The sequence below is a fragment of the Limanda limanda genome, chromosome 9 (assembly GCF_963576545.1).
Source record: "Limanda limanda chromosome 9, fLimLim1.1, whole genome shotgun sequence".
Classification (NCBI taxonomy): domain Eukaryota; kingdom Metazoa; phylum Chordata; class Actinopteri; order Pleuronectiformes; family Pleuronectidae; genus Limanda; species Limanda limanda.
Window position 1 is genome coordinate 8,892,727 of NC_083644.1, and position 23,882 is coordinate 8,916,608.

The 23,882-nt window shown below is 40.0% G+C and overlaps 2 protein-coding genes across 3 annotated transcripts; both read left to right on the top strand.

The window, feature by feature from the left end:
• The first annotated feature begins 1,948 nt into the window (after window positions 1–1,948).
• Window positions 1,949–14,657, top strand: LOC133010486 (tyrosine-protein kinase ZAP-70). Of its 2 annotated transcripts, none has more exons than XM_061078074.1 (13): window positions 1,949–2,018; window positions 6,654–7,115; window positions 7,610–7,770; window positions 7,870–8,008; window positions 8,096–8,174; window positions 8,343–8,365; window positions 8,456–8,489; window positions 8,945–9,137; window positions 9,286–9,492; window positions 9,749–9,941; window positions 10,801–10,941; window positions 11,051–11,163; window positions 13,904–14,657. In XM_061078074.1, exons 2-13 carry the CDS (start codon window positions 6,711–6,713, stop codon window positions 14,019–14,021), a joined length of 1,806 nt encoding a protein of 601 aa, XP_060934057.1. In that variant the 5' UTR covers window positions 1,949–2,018; window positions 6,654–6,710; the 3' UTR covers window positions 14,022–14,657. The 2 variants fall into 2 exon arrangements, with proteins under 2 accessions (XP_060934057.1, XP_060934058.1); XM_061078075.1 differs by lacking the exon at window positions 1,949–2,018 and adding an exon at window positions 6,002–6,097.
• Window positions 14,658–16,346: 1,689 nt separating this feature from the next.
• Window positions 16,347–22,369, top strand: mob3a (MOB kinase activator 3A). Its single transcript, XM_061077755.1, has 4 exons — window positions 16,347–16,566; window positions 18,326–18,885; window positions 20,405–20,607; window positions 21,919–22,369. Exons 2-4 carry the CDS (start codon window positions 18,468–18,470, stop codon window positions 21,946–21,948), a joined length of 651 nt encoding a protein of 216 aa, XP_060933738.1. The 5' UTR covers window positions 16,347–16,566; window positions 18,326–18,467; the 3' UTR covers window positions 21,949–22,369.
• The last annotated feature ends 1,513 nt before the right edge of the window (window positions 22,370–23,882 follow it).

Consider the following 23,882-nt stretch of genomic DNA (forward strand, 5'->3'; position numbering starts at 1 on the left):
CTGTTTAAAGGTCCAGTGTGTGAGATCTAGGTGAAAGGGATCTATTGGCAAATATTGAATATAAATTAATCCTAGTGATGTTTTAACTAGTGTGTTTCATCTAAATTGGACAAATTGTTGTTTTCTTTACCCTAGAATGAGTCTTTAATATTTAAATACTTTATATTTATATTAGGAGCACGTCCTCCCTACAGAGGCAGCCATGTTTTTTACAGTAGCCCAGACTGGACAAACCAAAACACCCTTTGAGTTTTTATGACAACTGAAGGCCACAGGTTCTCTCCCATGTTCTGAAAGGGGATGGCACAGTAAGGGGATGTTCAGCTGCCATATGCAACTTTACCACTAGATGTCGCTAAATTCTACACACTGAAATATGACTCAGGATTAAAGATTTGACCTATGCAACAACCTTATGTTTAAAAATGTTATGCCAACACTTTATTTTTAATTGGAAAAATGTTAAATTTGAAACAAATTTTACACTCAGCTATAGAATAAAAGCCAAACAATTACAACCGTTTTGTGTTTTCCACATTGTTTTAGGTGAACTAATTTTACTTTTCTTAGCTCAACAAAGTTAATGGTTGTATATATGACATCCATCGCCACTAGATGATGCTCTAACACCAGCATCTTGCACCAAAACAATTGCAGACTATAATAAAATGGATGTGTTGTGTCCGGTTCTGCGATCTGTGACTGTATTAAAACAAGGGGTGAAAATTTGTGTAATAATTGATTGTCATGTTTACGTCACTGATAATTGGATCTGGAGCTTTATAACCATGGAGAGAGCCAGGTGTTTCCCAGGGAGGAACGTACAATAACATGAACATGGACATGAAAATAGGCTCAAACTGGTTAACAAAAGAAAGACCAGAGAGATGCTCAGGTGACAACACACAAAGAAGGTGGATAACTTCATGTTCTGTTGAAGACGTCATTACTCCACTTTGTCTTTCATAGGAATTAGTTATTAGTTGCTTTGTAAATGTTTTGAATATCCCGTCTTTATAAAAACCTCTACGGAAAAGTTCAAATTTAGTGACAAAACAAAAAAACTGTCTGTAAAACTCTTTCTCCACAACCAAAGCTCAATGTAAAAGTCTGTCTGGAGACCCGTTGCTGGAATAGACTCAAGATACCTCAAACTCTGACTGAGCCATTGAAAAAACACTCTGAAAAGTGTTTGTTTTATTTTGAAGGAGCATTTTTCCTCTCTTGTTTCATCTTATTTCATCCGACTTTATTTAGACGTTTCCTGCTGATTGGCTGCCTGATCGGAGACTGTGAGGAAGCAGCTTCAGCCAGTGTGTGTGTGTGTGTGTGTGTGTGTGTGTGTGTGTGTGTGTGTGTGTGTGTGTGTGTGTGTGTGTCTGCGTGTGTTTTCTATTATATTATAGTCCGTAATGAAGAAGTATTACACACATCAAATAAAAATTAAGACCAAAAAGTATTGTACCATTATAAGGTCACTAATTTCTATCCCTAACACATAAATATTTATAAACTCTTACAAGTTTATTTATTTATATGTAGATATGTTACATACACATTGTAGGGAACTAGAGTTGAAACTGTATATGAATCAGTCTGACATAATCTGAAACTATTTTGGTTTCTGATTCATTGTTAATGAAATTTTCTTTTGCAGTGTTATATTTTGGTCTGTTATGGATTATTGGTCTTATACACAAACATATATAAAAACATTTGGATTCCAGAGAATTTATCAATAAACATGCTCAGTGTTTTCTGATGTTTTACAGAATAAACAATATTGAGTCCGTCCTTGTGTTATACATTCTGCAATCAGGATTCAGACAATTACTGTGTATGTATTGTCTTATATAAATGCAGCGTGTGTGTGTGTGTGTGTGTGTGTGTGTGTGTGTGTGTGTGTGTGTGTGTGTGTGTGTGGTTCATCACTCTTTCCCACACTTGACAGCACGTTACACCACCGTCAGATGAGCAGATATCCCTTTGTCTGTAAAGCAGCAGCATCGCAGTTGAACGTGAGTCGATTTTCTCTTCTTATATCTGATTTAACGCAACACATTTAACACAAAAACTTATCACAATAGGTGATAATACATAGGTTACAAATTTTCTTAAGGGAAAAATGTGTGATTACATAATTAAATTATTCAACAAAAACAGAGCAGAACAGTTTGAAATCTTCATTTCTCTCTAAAATACTATGTTTCAATACTTGTGTTATTGTCCAGAAGTTTGATGGTAGTAGTTGCCCATCATGTAAGTGTATTGTACCATTTATTGTGGTTTATATACATCCACAGCTTTAAAAAAGACTATAGATTTGTTTCAATTTAATCTAAAGTGAGTCTGTAAACATACGATAATCTGGGATATGTATTTATATTCTTGCTGCTCTGTTAAAGTTATGAAACTTTCCCCTCAACATGCACAGCTGTGTCCGGGCTGTAAAGAACGCGTGTGTGCACCACAGTCAGGCCGAGCCATTGTTGCTCTGGTTCACAAAATTAGAGATTACTTGTACAATATAAAAATAGCTCCTTTCATTTAGCCTAGGAATAGAAAACCAAAAATGGGTAGGTTTGTTAGCACACCCAGGAGCTGTGTGTGCTTGTGTGTGTGTGTGAGTGTGTTTGCGTTTGTGCGTGTGTGTGTGTTTGTGTGTCTTTTATCGCTCGTGACTTTTCTTGAAACGACTGGATGTATTTTTGGTTCTGGGCTGAAGCGTATCTGTACAATGTTCCAGCCCCAGTCGGACAACACTGGTCTGTTCAACACAAAGAGGAATTCTTATGGGCCGAAATGTGCTTGCTAATTTTCAGCAGGCATTTATTTTTAAACATGTTATTAACGGAGATAAAACAACCCGAGGCTGAGCTGCTTGTGTTGTTTTAGGTCTGAGAGAAAGAGATTAAAAAATGATAACAGAAATGGCGTCGACGAAAATTCATTGATTGTGTGTAAACCTCAACAGTTAGATTTGAAAGATTCAACAGGAATCAAAACTGAGAGTTTGTCTGAATGTCACTTGTTTCCAATGATGCAGGAATTTATCGTGCAGGCCTTCACTTGTATGTTGTTTAAAAGATGTCGTATCTGCTGGTGGATGCCAACACACACTCAAGTGTTCGTGCTGTACTCTGTGTCGTCATGCTGTACTCTGTGTACATTCTGTTTCTGATAGCGCAACCAAAACGATCATGACCTCAGAACAAATAATCTGCAGAAAACAACTTGTCCTCGTCAGAGAATAAAATCACTTCCGTCATTGGTGGAACTTTCAAGCGTGTGATTCAGTGAAGTGTGAAACGTCTGCGTGGAGGAGGTGCGGCGTCGGAAAGACTTTAGGCTGACCTGTTTTTTTGTGATTACTCTGTGTCTGCTTGTGTGTGTGTGTGGTGTGTGTGGTGGGGGGGGGGATGTATCACAACGATGATTAACATTAGCAGTTGATAGGTTAAAGGTCAAGGGCATCATATTCTGAGATATCTCCACGAATAATAAGGCTAGAGAGACATTTTAAAGCTTATATTGATACATTTGATATCGTATGAATAATATGAAGAATTTATTTATCTATGCAAACAACATTATCTCTTTCACAAAGTATCCCATAGGATTATATAGACCAAACAAATCTTATAAAGATCTAAAAACAATCCTGATCATAAGGTAAGAATAATTGGTGTTGATATACGTCTTCCACGTGACTTGCATATTCTACAGGAAACACCTTGTTAGTGGAATATGTCTGAGCTCCTGAAATCAATCAGAGAGATTTTATTAGCACCATTTTTTAACATTTACTTCACGACCAGAAGACCAAAGCAATGCCAGAGAAAACTTTACCTCCTCTTCTCTGAGGAGGTGAAACACTCGGGCCTGTAGACTTTGGCCTGTGTCTCTTCTCCTGTGACTCACAGGACTCTTCCCACTGATCACTTGGTCTCCAGCCGCTCACTCGGCAGCATCTCATTTACAAAACGACGTGTTTGTGCAGATTAGAGGGATTGACACATTTTCGGCCTTTTTGACGAAAGCGGTCGGTATGCAAAGTGGTTATGGAAGATCCTACGCAGCACAGTGGGTTCAAAGATGTCTCCTGTGTCACCTCATCATCTCGCTCCACTCCGAGCGTCTGTGGCTCGTGATATACAGCAAAGGAGAAAAACCATAAAAATCATATTTGGAGAAGAACACGATCGGTGCTGAGACTTGGCTCCTTCACGTCGTTGGATACGTGAGAATATTTGGGTTAGTTGAGCCGTGTCATAAATAACACCGGGGTGGATAGTATTCTTGTCATGGTGCGTGGGGAGAGTTTGCTGATTTGTAATTAACTTCACTTTTCTCTCGCTGTTTAAGTTTTATCACAGACCTCGGTGGGGAATTCACAGTCGACGGGTAAAGTTCATCATCACGGGAGCGTCGCTGCTTCGTGTTCAGCGAGAATTTATGTACAAGTGGAAAAAGGAAACGTAACATCAATTAAGACGGAAACTTAAATGGACTGAAGCAAGATGTACTTGAAGTAGTTTTAATGTCAGACATTTTATCATTAGACGAAGAGGTTGTGTTTTCTCCCCAGATCGGAATAAATGGGCAGATACAGGAGTCTTTTTTTTTTACTTTTTTTTATTGGGAGATCAGGACTTTTATTTATCTTTTTTTGTTTTCTTTTCTTTTCTTTGACATTTGCACCAGGGAATAATTCACAAATGTTAAATAGACATATTCAAGGGACTGATATCTATGAGTGTTTGCAATGCGGTGCGGCAGCCTGGTAGAGAGGATCCTCCAATAACCACAGAGTCAGTGGTTCAATGGTTCAAACCCCGGCTCCTTCAGTCTGCCTTAAGTGTCTTTGGGCAAGAATGAGTGATTGTACATGGTACTGCTGAATGTTTTTAGTCTTCAATAAAACTGGAAAAGTGTAAATATATTCCATTTACCCTTTTAGTTACAGGTGCATTAATGTGTAAATAGCATTTCACTGTTAAGTAAATATTTCATACACTGTTCGGTAGTTGAATCTGCAAATTATACCACATACCACGCCCAAATGTTTTGAGCCTAGAATAATAATACATTACAATTAATTGATAAATGTGTTGAAATAAAAACATTTCTCCATGAATAGTCATGAAGCAGCAGAATAAAATGGATCCTTTACTCCCTCAGATTTCTACTTGATCCTGCATCCTACCAAAAACACCAGTGCAGTTAGTATGTACATCAAGTCAAACATCCGAACATTTAAAACACGAGAGGTTTCATATACACTTGATGTTGTTTGGTAAACCAACCAAAGCCGTAACTGGAGCACACGGGGTCTTTGTTGTGGTGCGACGGGGGTCAAGTCACAGAGGAGACTCTTGTCTTGTGGCGTGTATGAGTCTCGGCTCAGTTGTCCACTGTGGGTTTGGGCAGCATGACAGGTGTGTGGCCGGGAAACTGAGGTTTCTACGCTGTCAAAATATGCAGGTTGAATGTCTCGTTCATAAACGTGCATTTTCCATTCACGCAGAAATTGGAAATTGATGGAGGAGGAAGCCACAGTGAGGATTGGCTCCGCAAGTATAATTCTCAAAGACGTCTGCCTGCCCACATGATCTCTTCTCCGTGGGCTGACGTGTGTCAACGATTTGTCAGCGCTGTCGAAATCCAAACAGATATTTTCCGTGTAACTTTTCCACCCTGCAGTCAAAACCTGCTCCATCTTATCTGTACATCTGCACTATGGCTCAACTTAATTCGGAGTTATTCTATCAACCCCAGTGGGTTTTTCCTCCAGTGAAAGATCAATGTGCAAACATCTCTCAAGCAGAGGGAATATTCTCGAACCATAAAACCACCTGTTCAACGGAAGAGAGCGAGATGCAGGAGAAAAGAGGCTGTGAGGGCGGACTGCGACTTCCTGTTGTGGCTTCTGTCACCAGTGTGTTATTCTGCAAACTTCATGCATGTCAGAGTGGGGGTGCTTTTCGTTTTCAAAATCTCATCCCGACGCATGGGACCTCGCAGCCCGTCTGTGTAGAAGACAAAACATCATCCTCTAGTTTGTCCTGGTATAAAACGTAGCAGAAAAGAGGAGGAGGTGAGGATCTCAAGAGGTTTTGTGTTGGGGTATTTTGTCGCATTGGCTGTTTGTTTGATTGTAAACAAGATTACACAAAAAAAATAGGACGGATTTACGCGAAACTTAAAGAAGCCACACAACTTTGATGAAGATCAGGACAAAGGGGGATTTTTTTCTACATTTTTTTAACAGTGTGGGATAGTTTGCGAAATTGTCCTTGATTTCTCAGATAATAATTCATACATCTTGATTTATTTTAAATCAGGCATATTTATGTGACTGATATTTAGGAATGTGTGAAATTTGTTTCAGATCCAAAATCAGGAACTAATGAATTTAAATATGGTTTCAAAAGGGGACTTTTGGGCCTTGGTGGATGTATGAGCTCTCTGAGGGATATTCTAGTTTTCTAACTGTTTCGTAATGGTAGTTTGCTAAAAGGTTGAAAGGTCAGAGGTCATCGACAGGATTCAAATCTGTGTACTGATCACACTCTGCTCCTCAGTATCAGCATAATTTCTCATTCTCACTTGGTTAAATTATTATTTCCCTCGTTTTCTCTCTGCTTCTCTAGCTGCTCTCCACCATCTCCATCCAGGACATTGAGCCTGAGTCCAGCTGAAGTCTCATCATGTCCACCGACCCTGCGGCCGAGCTGCCCTTCTTCTACGGCAGCATCAGTCGCTCGGATGCCGAGCAGCACCTGAAGCTGGCCGGGATGGTCGACGGCCTCTTCTTGCTCCGGCAGTGTCTCCGCAGCCTGGGAGGCTACGTCTTGTCGGTTGCGTGTAACGTGGAGTTTAACCACTACTCCATCGAGAAGCTGCTGAACGGGACGTACTGCATCCCGGGAGGGAAGCCTCACTGTGGGCCCGCCGAGCTCTGTGAGTTCTACAGCAAGGACGCTGACGGGATGGTGTGCACCCTGAAGAAACCCTGCCTGCGCTCTCCAGACACGCCGATACAGGCCGGCGTGTTCGACAGCCTGAGAGAGAACATGCTGAGGGAGTACGTGAAGCAGACCTGGAACCTGGAGGTGAGGCTGAAATGTTCTCAGATATTGCCACTTCGCTTCACTGCACTTGACATAAAAACTATTTAATGAATATCCACACATTTTAATGGAAGGATGGGACACAGGCCAATAACTGTAGAACTTGTTAAATCTTGGCATGTGGCAAAGCGATGCATCCAGGAAGTCTTCATCACTTTATCTTTAACATAAAGTGTTTTTTGACATTCTGACCAATTCCACTGGGAATAATTCATGGATCTTGATGAATAAATCAGGCACATTCAGAGGATTTATATCTGAAAACTATTCACAGGGAGGTGAGCACAATATGTGATTATAATTTAAGTGAAAGAGTTTTGACTGAGGAAACTGAACCCACATATTTAGCAGATATTACCTAAATACATTTGTAAATAAGTAGGTAACATCTTGATACATACACGGAGCACAATAATAATCGCATATAGTCCAAATGTGTGTCCTCTGTTTGATTCCGTGTCTGATTCTCTGTTCAGGGAGAAGCCATGGAACAGGCCATCATCAGCCAAGCTCCTCAGCTGGAGAAGCTGATCGCCACCACGGCCCACGAGAGGATGCCGTGGTATCATGGTAAAATAGCCCGGCAGGAAGGAGAGAGGCGGCTCTACTCTGGAGCTCAACCGGATGGAAAGTTTCTGTAAGATGCTGTGACACGAAACTGTCGAAGCACTTTTCGACCTGCAATTGTTTTTTGTGTCACAGGTCTTCTCAAGTCATTGTGTTTTGTGTTTGTCAGAGTGCGAGACAAAGATAAGTTGGGGACTTTTGCTCTCTCGATGATCTATGGCAAAACAGTTTACCACTATCAGATTCTCCAAGAAAAATCTGGTAAATTCTGCATGCCAGAGGGGACAAAGTTTGACACAATCTGGCAGGTAAATGCTCTATGGCTCCTTAGATGTTGCAGCAAAGCATGATGGTCTTTTCTGGATCAAAATTAAACTCTATCTCAATCTCACCAGCTGGTGGAGTACCTGAAGATGAAGCCTGACGGCCTGGTGACGGTGCTCGGAGAGTCGTGCATGAATGGCAAAGCCGGAAGTATATACGATTTTATTTTATTCTTAAATTATACATATATATATATGATATTATATAATTAAATATATTGTTTTATTGTTAATAAAACAAGTTTCCAATTAACGACAAATAAATTATTTATTATTAAAAAATGTTTATACAACTTTAATTTGTCTTGTTACTTTGCAGAGATGCCAAGTCTTCCTCCAGTTGTGAGTATGAACAACACCCTGCATCGTGATTAACATCATTATAATCATCATTATTATTATCTGACATTTATTGTTCTGTCACATTTTCAGAGAAACAGAAATGGATACACACCGCCACCTCGAGGTCAGTCTTGTGAAGTACAACCAGTAAAATTCACTTCCTGCATTTCCAAACACAAACAAGGACCTGCTCTGTTGCATACATTTCGAAAAGTTTTTTTATATTGAGAATAAATTTAGCTGAAGGAGGTGACCTTAATTTTAACTTCTTTATTTATTCTTAGGGGGGGGGGGTCTAATTCAAAAGAGTGCATCATATTTTACACAGTAATTAAATGTTGTGTGTGTAAAGTACTGGAGGGATTAAAATGGGATTAAGTACAATAATCTTAAAAGTCTGAGTGCTGTGTTTGAGTACATGTATTCAGTTTTATAATTCAAATTTTAAAAAGGAGCTTAAAAGATGCCATCTGTTAAACAGTGTGCACGGGGGGGCATGTGAAAACCTGCCAGCAGATTAACATCTGTACATGCCGGATTGTGCTTTTCCCACATGTGGTTCCTACCTTCACCCCACAGCTGTGTCAGCCTCCTCCGACCCAGCTGACGAGCGGGATGCTCTGCCCATGGACTGCACCGGGTTCAACCCGTACCACAACCCCAACGAGGTGAAGAGGTTCAACATCCAGAGGAGTCAGCTGCTGATAGACGAGGTGGAGCTCGGCTGTGGGAACTTTGGCAGCGTCAAGAAGGGAGTTCTCAAGACTGATGTGTGAGGACCGAAACATTATAAAACACAACGATGAGAAAATGGAACCTGTTACATAAACGAAATAGGCTATTGTATGATGTATGCACGTTGCATCTTGTCTTCACCCAACCCAATGTTTACTATGTTCATTCTGTCTGTTTCTGTTCAGAGGTCAGATCGACGTGGCCATCAAAGTGCTGAAGAATGACAATGAGAAGCTGGTGAAAGAGGAGATGATGAGGGAAGCAGAGATCATGCACCAGCTGAACAATCCCTTCATCGTCCGGATGCTCGGCCTCTGCAACGCCGAGAGCCTCATGCTGGTCATGGAGATGGCAGCTGCTGGACCCCTGCACAAATTCCTCAGCACCAACAAGTGAGATTAGTCGGACTAGAATGTCACTCAGCTGAACACAGATATGTCAGATTGTTTTCTTACATAAAGATTCTGACGTTATTTTCTAAAAAACTTGTGTTCTAATGTTAATACATAGAAACAAAAAAAATGTAGCAAGCACGCCAGTAATATCTCTAAACATTGAATCTAATTTCAGCTTATTTCATTTTAATAATCAAACAAACAGCAAGTAAGTAACAAAATGTACTTAATCTCATTTTCAATGAATCCACAGGGATAGTGTGACTCCAGAGAACATTGTGGACCTGATGCACCAGGTGTCGATGGGGATGAAGTATCTGGAGGAGAAGAACTTTGTGCACAGAGACCTGGCAGCTCGTAACGTCCTGCTGGTCTCTAAACAGTTTGCCAAAATCAGTGATTTTGGACTGTCCAAGGCCCTGGGAGCAGATGACAACTACTACAAGGTCCTTGTGATGTGACCCAATGTTCTTAAAGTAGTCGCACTGCACTAAAGTGACACAAATGCAGAATAACCAAAGGATGGGGGGGCGTGAGAGGATATCAGAGTTGCGGCTAACCCGAACTAGATGGTGTATCTTAAATTGATTACTTTTCTGGGAATGACTGACCTCACGCTGCACATATACTAACTCGACATTATCAACCTAAAGCTGAGCGCGTGCTTCTCTGTGTGAACTAGAGTAAACACTGAATTGATTTCCTTGTTGTCTGGTCTACTGACCCACATCTGGAGGGAATGCAGTTATCAGAAAACGGCCATGAACGTCTGGTTGTGTCCAGGTGTGGAGTCAAAGTCGGGATGCATTTCTCATTACCCTAAAATGAACTCAGCCTTATACTGAAGCCAGCAGTAGAGAAGAGGGTGCAGATCAATTTGGTTTGAAAGCTCCTCTGTCCTGGTGGTTTTCGAAGCCGCTGGTTGGACGGGATGATCTGATCACCTGTTGTGATTCTTACTGGTAGTTAGGGTTTTGTGACATCATAAATTCTCCCTGTAATCCCACCCACTTTCAACCAAAGCAGAGTTATTAAAAACACCAGGCGAGCAGTCCTCTCATAGGAGCATTAAATAAAGAGTATAAGGACACAGACAGGATATTTCTAAATCTTTATGCCGCCTTTCAATTAATTGATTTAAGGAATGTTGCATTGACCTATCTTAACTCACCCCAGGGTGCTGCGTCGCCCTCACATGGAACCGTCCGCTTCCCCCTGTCGGCTCAAATCATTAATAGTGACGTAATGTTACTTTTGGTGACTCATTGACAAGCAGCTCACTGTCGCATATCTTGTGTTGCGCAGGCTCGCACTGCAGGTAAATGGCCCCTGAAGTGGTACGCTCCAGAGTGCATCAACTTCCACAAGTTCTCCAGTAAGAGTGACGTGTGGAGTTTTGGTATCACCATGTGGGAGGCCTTCTCCTACGGAGGGAAGCCTTACAGGGTACAGTACTGTCCACATTAACCTCATCAAAGTATTCACACTAACGCAGGATCAGGATTGGTCCTGAACGTCACCCCACCGCTCTTCTCTTCTTTTTAACTTTGTCCAGAAAATGAAAGGACCGGATGTGACACGCTTCATTGAAGGTGGAAACCGGATGGAGTGTCCGCCGGCGTGTTCGGAGCGGATGTATGCAGTGATGAACGAGTGCTGGACGTACAAGTGAGAAACTCCTCCCACTGAATGTTGTGCATGTGTTAGATAGATGATCTTGTGAGTCCCATTGAAATCCAAATCCCTTTTGCAAGAGAGCGCTGAGGACAAATTACACACATACCATACATGCTGTACTGGAACCTGTCCTGGGATCAGATGTAATGTTTATTCATTTATAATCCATAGTAGACGGATAGTATGATATAAATAAATGAATAGTCGTAAATGATAGTTATTCTTGTTTTACAATTAACAAGCTATGCTCTGGTACAAGAACCCAATTAGATTTCTTTTGTTTTTGAGCAAGGTGTCAGTTCAGCGGAAAAATCTGCTTTCAACAATCTGATAGATTTATTACAATATCATGATGAGTGTTACATTACTGAGAGAGGTCTGGATGATGTAACAAGCAGACTGAAACCTAAAGAAGGTCTGGTCTATACCTCAGCCTATTTCAATATATAAGACGATATCGTCTGCGTAAAAATACACAATTACCAGTCAGCAAATAACGCAGCTAATGGCAGGGGGCAGTAGTTTACCAAACTTACTGTGCAGTCAATGCAGTGAGCCTGATGGGCAGCAAGGAGTGGTGCAAAAAGCACTAGTTGAAAAATATATATATGGGCCATTCTACCGAATTGGTGCAAAGTCAGGTTGGAAATATTTTGAAATTTTGTATGTTTTATTCCCAAAACTTTTTCCGTATATATATTGTACCATATCTAAAGTACACATATCTAGTAAAAGAACCGTCAATTTTTATGTTGTATTTTCAGACTGTGTTGGAATGTTTTTCCTCTCCCAAAAATTGTCACTACCGAAACATAGCAATAAACTAGAAAAAAAAGTATAATTATTAACCTGTTAAGATTGTGTTTCCTTCCTTTATCTGAAGAGTATTTTTAAAAATATTTCTTGAAGGTTTTCACAATTAAATCAATAAAAATGAATTTTTACCAAATTTCAAAGTTCAATTTATACAATTCGTCAAAATCTAAATGCAATATTTCTTTTTAAAATGCATAATACTGCTCATATTGATTCCAGAGTTGATGATTGATGAAATTGAACATACATTAAACCAATCAGTATCATAACATTTTAGTGGATAACTCAATATACTTAATTTTTTACAAAACATCCAGTGTTTCGGTAGTGACTGATGGGATTGAACTACTTACCATTCCATTATGTCACTACCGAAACGATCATGTCACTACCGAAACGTTACCATTTGTTTCGGTAGTGACTGTTTCGGTAGTGACAATACTAGCTAATTTTGAGCATAGCTAAAGAATGCTAGTTAGCACATGGCTAGCATACACATCTTTGAAGAGGTGTACACACATAAAAACACAATACTTTGCATAAAACCCCAAAAAGTTTACTTAATTGAAGATAATATGTGTTTCGGTAGTGACAATTCTTAAGGTTACACGCTGATTTTCAGACTTTGGAACACATTTACATCAAAACTATGGGTTTTAGCTACTTACCATTGAGCCAGGAGGGACAGGGATGCAGTGTCACTGCCTGCTCAAAAATGCAGGGGTGTGGCTAAAAACCGGGCTCAGCCAATGGACTAAAACTCTTGTGTTTCGGTAGTGACATGAAAACTGGGGACATGATTTTTTGACTATAGTTTTTTAATTTAAAAATTAAACCTACAATAAATCTAAATCTTCCAAGTTCTGTTTGAACTTAATCATAAAGATCTTTGAAATAAGATCACTGAAAAAAATCTAAAAAATTGATAAGGTGTTATTTTCAGAAATTGAAATTTAGATGTCAGGGTTGGGGACAGCTACTTCGCAATAGAAAGTACCCTATAAATTATGATTTTGTATATATTTAGCTTATCCGTATCTCATTTAATGTCTTGGGTTTAAATAGACCTTAACACATTCTTAGTAAAAATCTATGTCATGAATACTTAATTGTTTTGTAAATAGCTTTTCTTGTTGGGGGACCATACTTTGAACCAATTCGGTAGAATGGCCCATATATGTATTTAAAAATCTGATGTACGACAATTTTTGCATAATTACCCCAACATAAGACAGTAAAACAAAGTTCTTTGTAGTGGAGGTACAAATGCAACGATTACTGTATTGTAAAGTCTTTGCATATACAGAAGTTTAAATAGCATTTATATCTTTTAAAACCAAGATAATAACCAGTTTTTATTGTATTTATATATAATCATTCAAAAAAGTACTCTAATGCTGTTGAGTATTTTTTCATTGCATTGCGTCATCCGCACTTCTGAGAACGAACTTACACCCGTGGAGTCGCAGCAGTAACTGTACATTTATTACACTAACCAGGTCGCCTTTACCTTAGTCGGCCAAAAATATAAACAAAACCTTATATAATGTTTGACCAGCTTCAGGGGCCGACTCAGGAAGTAGAGCGGGTTGTCCACATATCAAAAGGTTGGTGGTTCAATCGCATTCTCCACCATTATGCATGCCAAGGTGCTATTGGGCAAGATACTGAATCCCAAAGTGGCCTTGACGACGAGTATGTGATGATGTTTGGTAGAGAGATCAATACGTGTGAATGGTGAAACTGTACTGTGAAGCGCTCTGAGTGATCATCAAGACTAAAGTAAAATATACATCTATATAAATAAAGACCATTTAGCATTTAGATAGCAAAGTATCTTCATCTCTTCAGCTCTTGTGACATCTTATCTTCCATTGGTCACAACCTTTCAAACGGCTGTTCTCCTCCTCACCAGGCATGAGGACCGTCCAGACTTCAAGAAGGTTGAGGAGACCATGAGGTCGTACCATTACTCCATATCCAACAAGGCCAAGCCTGAGGGAGCTGCAGCCGCTGCCGAGCCTGTCAAGTAGACAAGAAACAAGCCACATTCTGTTCCAGTGCTGCACAAAGCCTCCTTTCAGACGGCCATTAAACAACAAAGACAAAGGGCTTGTTATGAACGGGCCACACTGACCAGCTTCAGCTACAGTACCCACACAGCCAAACAGGCCTCAGTGACAATAAATGTGCATTTGTAAATTAAACCTCAGTGTGTCGGGATGCATGTGAGGAGGGTCTCTGTCTGTCAGTCGCGGTTTGAATGTCAAGTGTTGACGTCTTCGCGTTAACAAAGTCATTTTATGTTCTGATATTTTTGAGTGTAATGAGTTGTTTTTATCCAGTGTGACCTGCCACCACCTAAGAGAGATTTGTTGTTTGTTTTTTCAATGCCAAATAAAAAGAAACTTTAATGCTGAGATTTCCACATTTCTGTGATATATAGTGAAAGCTTGATTTACTTCAACACAAAGGTTTTCAATCTGCAAAAGGAATGTTAACTTACCATGCCTGTTAATCATATACAATAGGTCGACTATGTGGGGTATTTGTTTAGAGAAGTACTCAAAGTACTCACAATAGACTGTATATAACAATGCAATGATATAATCAGCAATTACTGGTGAGTTCACAGATGATCACAGGAAGAAATAAAGCACTCAATTCTGTTTGTACTGAGTATTTGACAGAAATGTGTGGAGAGTAATCATTGAAATCATCTACTGTACCTAAACTAGTCTTCTAAAATAAAATGGAAAACATTAAAAAGCAGCACTGTCTTTGGTGTGTTAGGGAGGGTTATTATAGCCAATAACATTTTTTTTTTTTTTTTTTTATAGCATCACGTAAACAATTAGTCAGAAATAACCAGTAGTTTAAATTGGCATTATGTGCAGTAATACGTATTATGTGAACGGCCTGTCATTAGATGTATGTGAATGTTCAGGATCCAGATGTTGACTTCGGTTTCACTATCAGTGATTCAAACATGATATCGTGGTTCATTGTAACTGTGTTATTAAGTCAATGGGATTAGTCAGGCTGCCCCCCCAAAGGAAGTAACTCTGAGCTGCCAGGCAACACCGAGGGCCACACAACACCGGAAGTTCAAAAAGTAGTCTTCAAAATAAAAGGCCTCAAAGAGCTCACATAAACCGATTGACCCCTTTTTGTGAGACTGAAAAATAGGTGCTGTTGAATTTATGGGCAGAGTTGGAATGAGTTTGTAAATCCTTTGATTAGCGAAAATAGCACAATTAGCATGAAAAAATACGTAATTGCAAATGTATCTGTATTTAATGTTTTTATAAAGTAAAAGTAAAAAAGTCTAAATATCATGTTTCACATTTGGGAGATTTATAGAAACATTTATCACAGTATTACACACTGGTCAATGCCAATCAACCTTTGGGATGCTCTGTCTGAAGTGACATTCATTATTTATGGTTGGAAAGTCAATCAAATGACTACAAAGAGGCACAGAAGGACCACAAAAATATTGAAAACAACAACGAAGTGATGCAAAACTACCTCAAATGGACATGCAAAGATATGCAGAGCGAGGAAAAAGTGACTCTAAATAGTCAGCAAGACAAATAAAGGTCTACAAATGTCTTTTTCTCCACCGTAAGAGGGCTCGAGGATTGATAGATAAATAGATAGATAGAAAGATATATAGATAGAAAGATAGATAGATAGATAGATAGATAGATAGATAGATAGATAGATAGATAGATAGATAGATAGATAGATAGATAGATAGATAGATAGATAGATAGATAGATAGATAGATAGATAGATAGATAGATAGATAGATAGATAGATAGATAGATAGATAGATAGATAGATAGACAGACAAACAGACAGATATATACTTTATTGATCCTCATATTACTTTTGATTGAAGAGTGCATCTTATCTTCTTTATCACGAAAAGAGGCCATTTGGGGTTCAGTGTCTTGCCCGTGGACACTTTGGCACGAGGAATGGAGCTGCTGGGAATTTAACCTACAACCTACCCCTTTGTTAGTGGACAATCCACTTTCTGCTCCTCAGCCACAGCCAACCCAATGGAACGTTGTCAGTTGTATACATGTGCACGATAAAAACGCATTATGTCATTGTGCGGTTTGTCCCTATTGTCTTCTATTATAACACACAGTATACGTGTTTAAAGTATATAGTTGTATAAAGTGTAGAAAATATTCCAGGGAAATATAAGCAGACACCTTGTTTGAATCAGATTTGAGTTTGATCCTATTTCTAATTTTCAGTGCGACGTCCATAGCAACACAAACTCAGAAGACTTATTTTGAAGGTTCGCACCGGAAGTACACCTCAGTGCCTGGTAGAGATTGACCGCGGCTGTACTTTTCGTTCCGCAGGGAGGAGTCCTCCGTTAGTTTCTGTAGGAAAGTGGCGTGTTTCTAGAATTATAGGCGCTTCCACGACATGTCCGGCGCCATGTGTCCATAATGTCGTGCGTGTGAGCTGCGTGCGTGAAGCCATCGAACCAGAGCCCGGGCGGGAATCGATCAAACACCGAAGAGAAGTGACCGGAACAGGAAGGCGGAACAAGTAAGTTCTGTGGAAAGTGGCTTTGATCTGAGCGGTTTGATCCTCGTCGGATGACCTGTCTGTAACACGGACGGGTTTATTTCATGTAAACTGTGATTAAATATGAGTCTAGCGGGTTGATTTCGTGTTATTTGTGTGTTTGTAAGTTCCCAGGAAGCAACAAGTCGGAGTGAGCTGTGGTCACCAGTCAACTCACAGGCGTCATGTGCCCCCGCTCGTTTAATCTCCGGCTCTTATTCTGTAATATGCGATAAAAAACATAAAAAGTTCGCGTTGTGCGGAAGATGGAGGTGTGAGTGTCCGGGTGGAGGTGTGATCGGACCCGGTGGGGGGGGGGTGTTATCACCCGGTCACAGACGTTCGTTTTAGTGAGATTCCGCAGATTCCTGGCGGTGAATGAGAGTCTGAAGGAGGAAGCGGGTGTGTGGTTGTGTGTCGGTGAATGAGGCCCTTTGTGTTGACACTGCTCAGACTCGTACCTGATCACGATCACACACATCAGACATGGGCTGGTTCCACTGGGTCCATCATCTGATCTCTTCTTCCACACGCATTCCTCCACTCAAACACCTCTTCGTGGTGTTTTACATATTACATCTTTGATATTTAAAACATGAAATCAGTTATTACATAGTTATACAGTAGTCAATCGGTTTATACACAAGTGAAATAGTTTATCTTACTCAGAGTCAACAAGTTATGGGCACAGTTGCAAACTCTCATTTGAAAGAACTCAATTAATTTTAAGTTCTAGGTGTATATTTGTTATATATGTATAAATTTGTCGTGCTAACACAGTGAGAAGGAAGGTTCACTCAGAGGCAACACGCAAAATAATGCAATTTTTATTCAAAGAGAGCAAATGATTTGGTACAAAATCTCAAATCTAGGACACCAGATACAATAATACAACGTAATTAAAATGTAATAGCAAAAAACAATCAATTTAAAAGCATTTGGTAACGTTTGGAGACTAGAGTGATGTTTCACTGTGACTTTATCATAATATTTATCAAAATCTACTGATTTTATAGATTTTTATCTTAAAGGTTTTTGCCACAGAGCCAAGCAGCTAATGCCATACCACAAGATGTATTCATTTGAATTCACATCAGCCTAAGAAGGTGGATAAGGAGCTTAAACGTCACCACATCCGTGCAAGTTTAGACCCAAGATAATATAAACTGGACCAAATATGCTATTGTTGCTGCAACATACGATTATTTTTTTTTCAGAATTAATTTGCTTAATATTTATTTGTTGAGTCTAGAAAACGTTACATGTCAAAAATGAAGTGAAGTCATCTGATCTACGTAGCGACAAAAAAAAGAGAAAAACATAATATACTTTATTTATTTAAAGTTAGAGGAGCAATACATTTTTTTTCTTTCTCAACAGCTCCAATCAATAATCAGAATAGTGTCAGATTAATCTTCTGTAAATAGAATAATTGATGATTTAGTTAATAATTTAGGTGAAGTTTTACTTCCCAGTCAACTGGGATTTTCGTCCCTAAAATTGCGATAGGTATACACGTAGCTGTTGTTTTTATGTAAAGAGACCATATTATAAATGTATTCATTAATTAGAAAAACCTGAAAATGTATAGTTATTGAAAAATATTTTGTTGTTTTCAGCCCTAGATTGTAATATTTGGTTGAATATTTTTTTCACAGAAACTCTACATTTCAAGCCAAGCGTACATTCATTAACCAAACTCTCTCCCTTTCTCTCTATCCACTTCTTTTATTCTACGCAGGATCACAGAACCACCAACTGACACCGTCCATAACAAAACTCTTCACTGGTTATTTACTCGACCCTTTGACTCTGACAGTAAATAATTCACCTGAAGCGTTCACACACATCACCAGCCGCTGTAGACGCCTGCGCACACAACCATGTCCATGGCGCTGAAACAAGTCTTCAACAAAGACAGGACATTCCGGCCCAAGCGTAAGTTTGAGCCCGGGACGCAACGCTTCGATCTGCACAAGAAGGCCCAGGCCTCTCTGAACGCCGGGCTGGACCTGAAGCAGGCGGTGCAGCTGCCCCACGGCGAGGACCTCAACGACTGGGTGGCCGTCCACGTGGTCGACTTCTTCAACCGCATCAACCTCATCTACGGCACCATCAGCGACTCCTGCACCGACCAGACCTGCCCCAACATGTCCGGCGGGCCCAAGTACGAATACCGCTGGCAGGACGAGCACAAGTACAAGAGGCCGACTGCGCTGTCGGCCCCCAAGTACATGAGTCTGCTCATGGATTGGATCGAGGTGCAGATCAACAATGAGAACATCTTCCCCACCAACGTCGGTAAGTGCTGCGATTACACTAAGACTCTGAATTAGGTTAGTAATTGTTTGGGTTTGGAGTTTTTCTTAGCTTTGCAGAAGTTCAAGAAATCCAAAGATCTACTTCAAAATGAGTCAGGTGGTGACGAAACCAAGTCTCCACCCGTTCACAGGCTCAGTCCACATAGGAACCAGGGCTGTTACCTGTCACACAGATGTTCATCTGAAAAGGAAAGTAGATAGAAACATAATTATGCTACACATAGTTATCTTAATTGTTTTAGTTTTTGGAAACTTAATAAAGTGTCCCCAGAAATTGTGTGGTCACGCGTTGACATAGTAGACGCATGTAACGGATGAGTGTGGGTTGCGAGTAGAGTCAGTTTCGTTTTCATAACCTGCAACTCCTGCTGTAACATGCACTTTCGCTGTGTTTTTAAATAAATAACCTGAAAGAGTTACTGTCCTCTCAGCATGAGTCACATGATAAAAGGCGTGAAAGCACCTAAAATCCGAAGCCGCTGTTTCTCAGCTACCAGACAACAAAGTGAAGTGTTTTCTATGAAACCTGCGAGGCCACGTTTCTCAGATCACCTTCACTTCTGCACATTGTACACATTGTCAGTTTATCTCCTCCTGCTGTGGCATCCTGGGAATCTTTCTCTCATCTCAGACTGTTGCATCGTCCCTGTGTGGACTGAGTGCCCGTGAGCCGCCGCTCGGCATCTGACTAACTACAGAAACATCCCAGCAATGGATTTAAAAATGGGTCACATAATTTACAGTGAGCTATGAATAGACCCGACCTCCGCCACATGCGTCCTCTGGACCGGATTCCTGAAATATTATTGAATTAGTCAAAGCAAAACAAGACCGTAAATGAATCACATGAGCTGAGGATTATACCCCCTCCCACTCGAGTTGTGTCGTGTCGGGTTTCCATTCACATAGGAAGGGCCTCCATCCTTAAGTACGCTGTTATCCAACCTGAGGGTCTCCACGGCTCAGTGACATGTGGGCACTCAGGTGTTAAAGATCCATTTATAACTTTAACCTTGACTTGAACGTCTGTCGTCCCTAAGTGACATCTAGTGAACATCTAGTTGTGTTCATGTGACTCGGTTTGAATTTGTTTTCCCGTAAATGTAATGCTGTTAATGCTTCAATGAAAATGTCCTATATTAGATTTAACATATTCTGACCAATATCAAATTGACAGGAAATAATCGAGACATATGTCACATGGAGCTTTTTACCTTCAAATAGTCACAGACAAAAATCATGTGACCTCTTTGTCTGAATAAGAGACAATGGCAGTGAGCTACTTAATTTATTTAACGGATTCAATTATTTAGTATTATTAAATTACCTATTTTTTAATCAAAGCATGTTTAAATGAATGAACATCATAAAAGAACATGTCACGTTACCCTTGTGTTTAAAAATAATCTAATGTTTTAAACCTGTCAGTCGTCTAGACAGGGAAAGGTCAGAGTGGATTGACCGCCGTGTTCTCATGTCTCCATCTGTCTGTCTCCCAGGTACTCCATTCCCTAAGACCTTCATGCAGGTGGCTAAGAAGATTTTGTCTCGTCTGTTCCGGGTGTTTGTCCACGTCTACATCCACCACTTTGACCGCGTGAGCCAGATGGGGGCGGAGGCTCATGTCAATACCTGCTACAAGCATTTCTATTACTTTGTGGTTGAGTTCAACCTGACTGACCACAAGGAGCTGGAGCCTCTGGTGAGTGGATGTTAAACACATGTGTGAATACGAGCGTTGAACCCTAAAGAGGAGACATTTTCTGGATCCAACAAAGGTTGATAGATATTTTACTGAAGAAATTAGTTGTGTCAGATAAAACTGTATAAGACCCGACAGTGCACATGAAAATGACTGATATGCTACAGCATTAAATAGAAGACTAATCTGAGAGGAGGAGCCTGACACATACTGGATTATACTGGATTATTAAGGCTGATATCGCGATTTGAAGGTTTACATTTTGTTTTGTTTTACATGAATACAAACATAAAACAATAGAGTAATTTTTTCATGTTTTCGTCTTGCTACCAATTTGCTTTACTTACAGAGTGGTACATACAAAAAAAAATATGACCAAAAAAATATGTTCAAACACAGCCTGGCCACAGTTTTCTGAATTTTTAAAAAAATTGTATGCTCTTCGGTATTATTTTGATTCTTCGCAAACATATACACTGATACTGAGATTGCAGATAAGCTATTGGTCCTTGGTGATAAAAATGATGACCTAAAGAGGTTTAAGAAATTTCAAAATAACCTTCAATCAATTTGACTAATCGAATCGAACATTACGCAAATGTAGGGCGTTGTGGTTCTTACAAAACGCACTCTTGTGATGCAGTGTGTTGTTGCAAGAGGCCGCCAGACGCACAATTTGTGAGTGATGCCCATTTATGAAACAGAATGCTGCCGCCATTTGAGCTCTGTACAGAAGAAGTGACAACACTCCAACTTTTTCATTTTAGATCCTATTTCATGAGATGTGTAAAATCAGAATCAGTTTGATCTCATTAATCTAGAATTGATTATTATTTCTGTATCTCCAGAAATCATTATTGAACCACTGCACAGCCCAAACTGGTTGTTGCACTGACATCGATCGATGGTGCTGATTAATCGATTGTTAATTAGCTCTGAGAGACTACGTGTCCTGTGTGTGTTCAGCATGTGTGATCCTCTGAAGTGGGTCAGTGTAAACCAAAGCCTGGACACACATCTGTGGAGGATTTAGATGATTTATTGTACTGGAAACAGTACATAAAATACATTTCTACACTATGCTTCAGGTTTTATTTTCCGCCTGTTGCTGTTAGCATCTCTAATGCTAATGAAGTTTGCTAATGATTACCAGTGACGAAGCTTAGCACCCCCACCCGCCCGAGATCACAATGCTTCACTGTGCACACGGGTTCTATGCCAAGTCAGTAGACGTCGGCCAACACTAATGAGCACAAGTACTTCCTTCACTGCTGTAACCAACTGTACTGTGTGTCTGTGTGTCCGCCGCAGAAAGAGATGACCTCTCGGATGTGCCACTGAGACGATCCCAGCGGAGCCGTGGACGCACGCCGGGCCCCCCCCCACCCATCCGTCCATCCGTCCATCTAGACGACTGCAGCAGAGAACAAACAAATTCAGAAAGAGAGTCTATTTTTGTATTTAAGAACTGTAATCTATTTTAGCCACATACTGTAGGTTTTAAGCAAGAACCTTGTCATGTGAGTCGTTCTGTTCCTTTCAAACATTTTATCAGAGCACAGTATTAAGAGGTCTATGTTTGTGTCGACGTATTTTTTTTGTTGTTTTGGCTTGTTTTTCTATTTTTATTTGAATCTCAATCATTCCATGATGCTTTCGGTCTTTCTTTCCGTAAAAAAAATGATCTAAAATTAGTACGATTTCTTACTGTAAATCTATAAAATCACTATGTTGCTATATTAAAATGATTACTCTTACTGTTGATGTTTTAATTTGAATTTTTTGATCACCGTTTGATTGACTTTCCTTTTCCTAAACTAAACTTAATGTATTGATTTAAATATTCAGTTTTTCGATGTCAGAAAAAGTATTATGTACAAACAGTCCCATAATGTAAAACCACAGTGAGGAAATAGCTTTTTCCTTTCTGTCTCATACTTTCATGCTTTGAATACAAGTGTTTTGAGATCAGTTGCATTCATGTAAAGGTCATGTGGAAACACAAGTACAGTACAGTGGTACAGTGCTGGCGACCCAGACATGATCACGTCTGTATTGTGCACTTTGGGCCTCGAGCCACCGCGCAGCTTCTCATATGTCAAAGCTGCAGGTGTTCGTTGCGGATGCTGTTGGCAGCTGAAGGTCACACGAGACTCAGAAAAACCTCACATGACAAAACTCTGCTGACGATGGCGGCACAAAACAAAGCAAAACAACGTTCTTTACCGACCACTGGGGGGCGTCAAACACCACTTTTTTGTAAACTTTTCTTTTTTTCCCACTGTTGATAAATAGTGTAAATCCAAGTTAATGTCTCCCTTCTGAAATCTGCTCAATGTCCCAGTTGTGGTCGTGAAGAGGGGATGGGGGGGCACTCGATCAGGGTTAATGATTCGACTCAGCAGCAGGTTATGTAAGAAACAGGCCAGACTGTGCTGTGATGGTGAACACACACAGAGAGCTTTTGTTTTGAATGAGCCTGGCTGGGTCAACAGCGTTCATGAACAGGCTCGAGGACAACATAGCTGGTGGGATTTAGAGGCAGTCATCAGTCACAATGGCTCAGATTATGAGGTTAATGAGCAGTAATCTTCCACACAAGAAACTCCCATATAAACACACTTACAGGATTACCTGCTAGAGCTTATGCAGCTTGTGACAGTCATAAAATCAAGGGCATCTCTTTTTCCGTATTGACGCTGCAGGTTTACAGTTTGTCGAGAGGGACGGGGGCACTGGGGGAGGAAGTGATTATATTTAAATACTTTATAAGGAGAAAAGATAAGTAAAAGTACGTAGATAGTATCAAGGAAATGTTCTCTGAAGTACAAAAGGACTTTTATGCAGAATGAAGGTGGTAAACACACTCAGCAGCGCCTTTAATAGGTTCATGTGTACAGTCTGATGCAATGCTGTGGCATGTGACTTTTCAGGACGTTATTTACATTGAATGACTTAGATTTAGAGGGGAAATCTGCTAACAACATTTACATTTGACCGAGCGCCCTAACTCAAGAAGATCTGCTGGATCTTATTTAACATTGTGAGACAGGGTGTTTTTCTACAGTTTCCTTGATTATTCAGAGAATAACTTGTGAATCTAAATGAAAAAAAATCTGGCTTGTTTAGGGCTCTGACACTAATGATTGTGAGCCTTCTATGAACTTCATCTTGTAAGATGATGTGTTTTAACTTTATCTATAAAGTATCTTTTAGGAAAAGGTCAGACATGTACTTCTGAGATACTGTTGGGGAGGAGTATAAAGCAGCAGGAA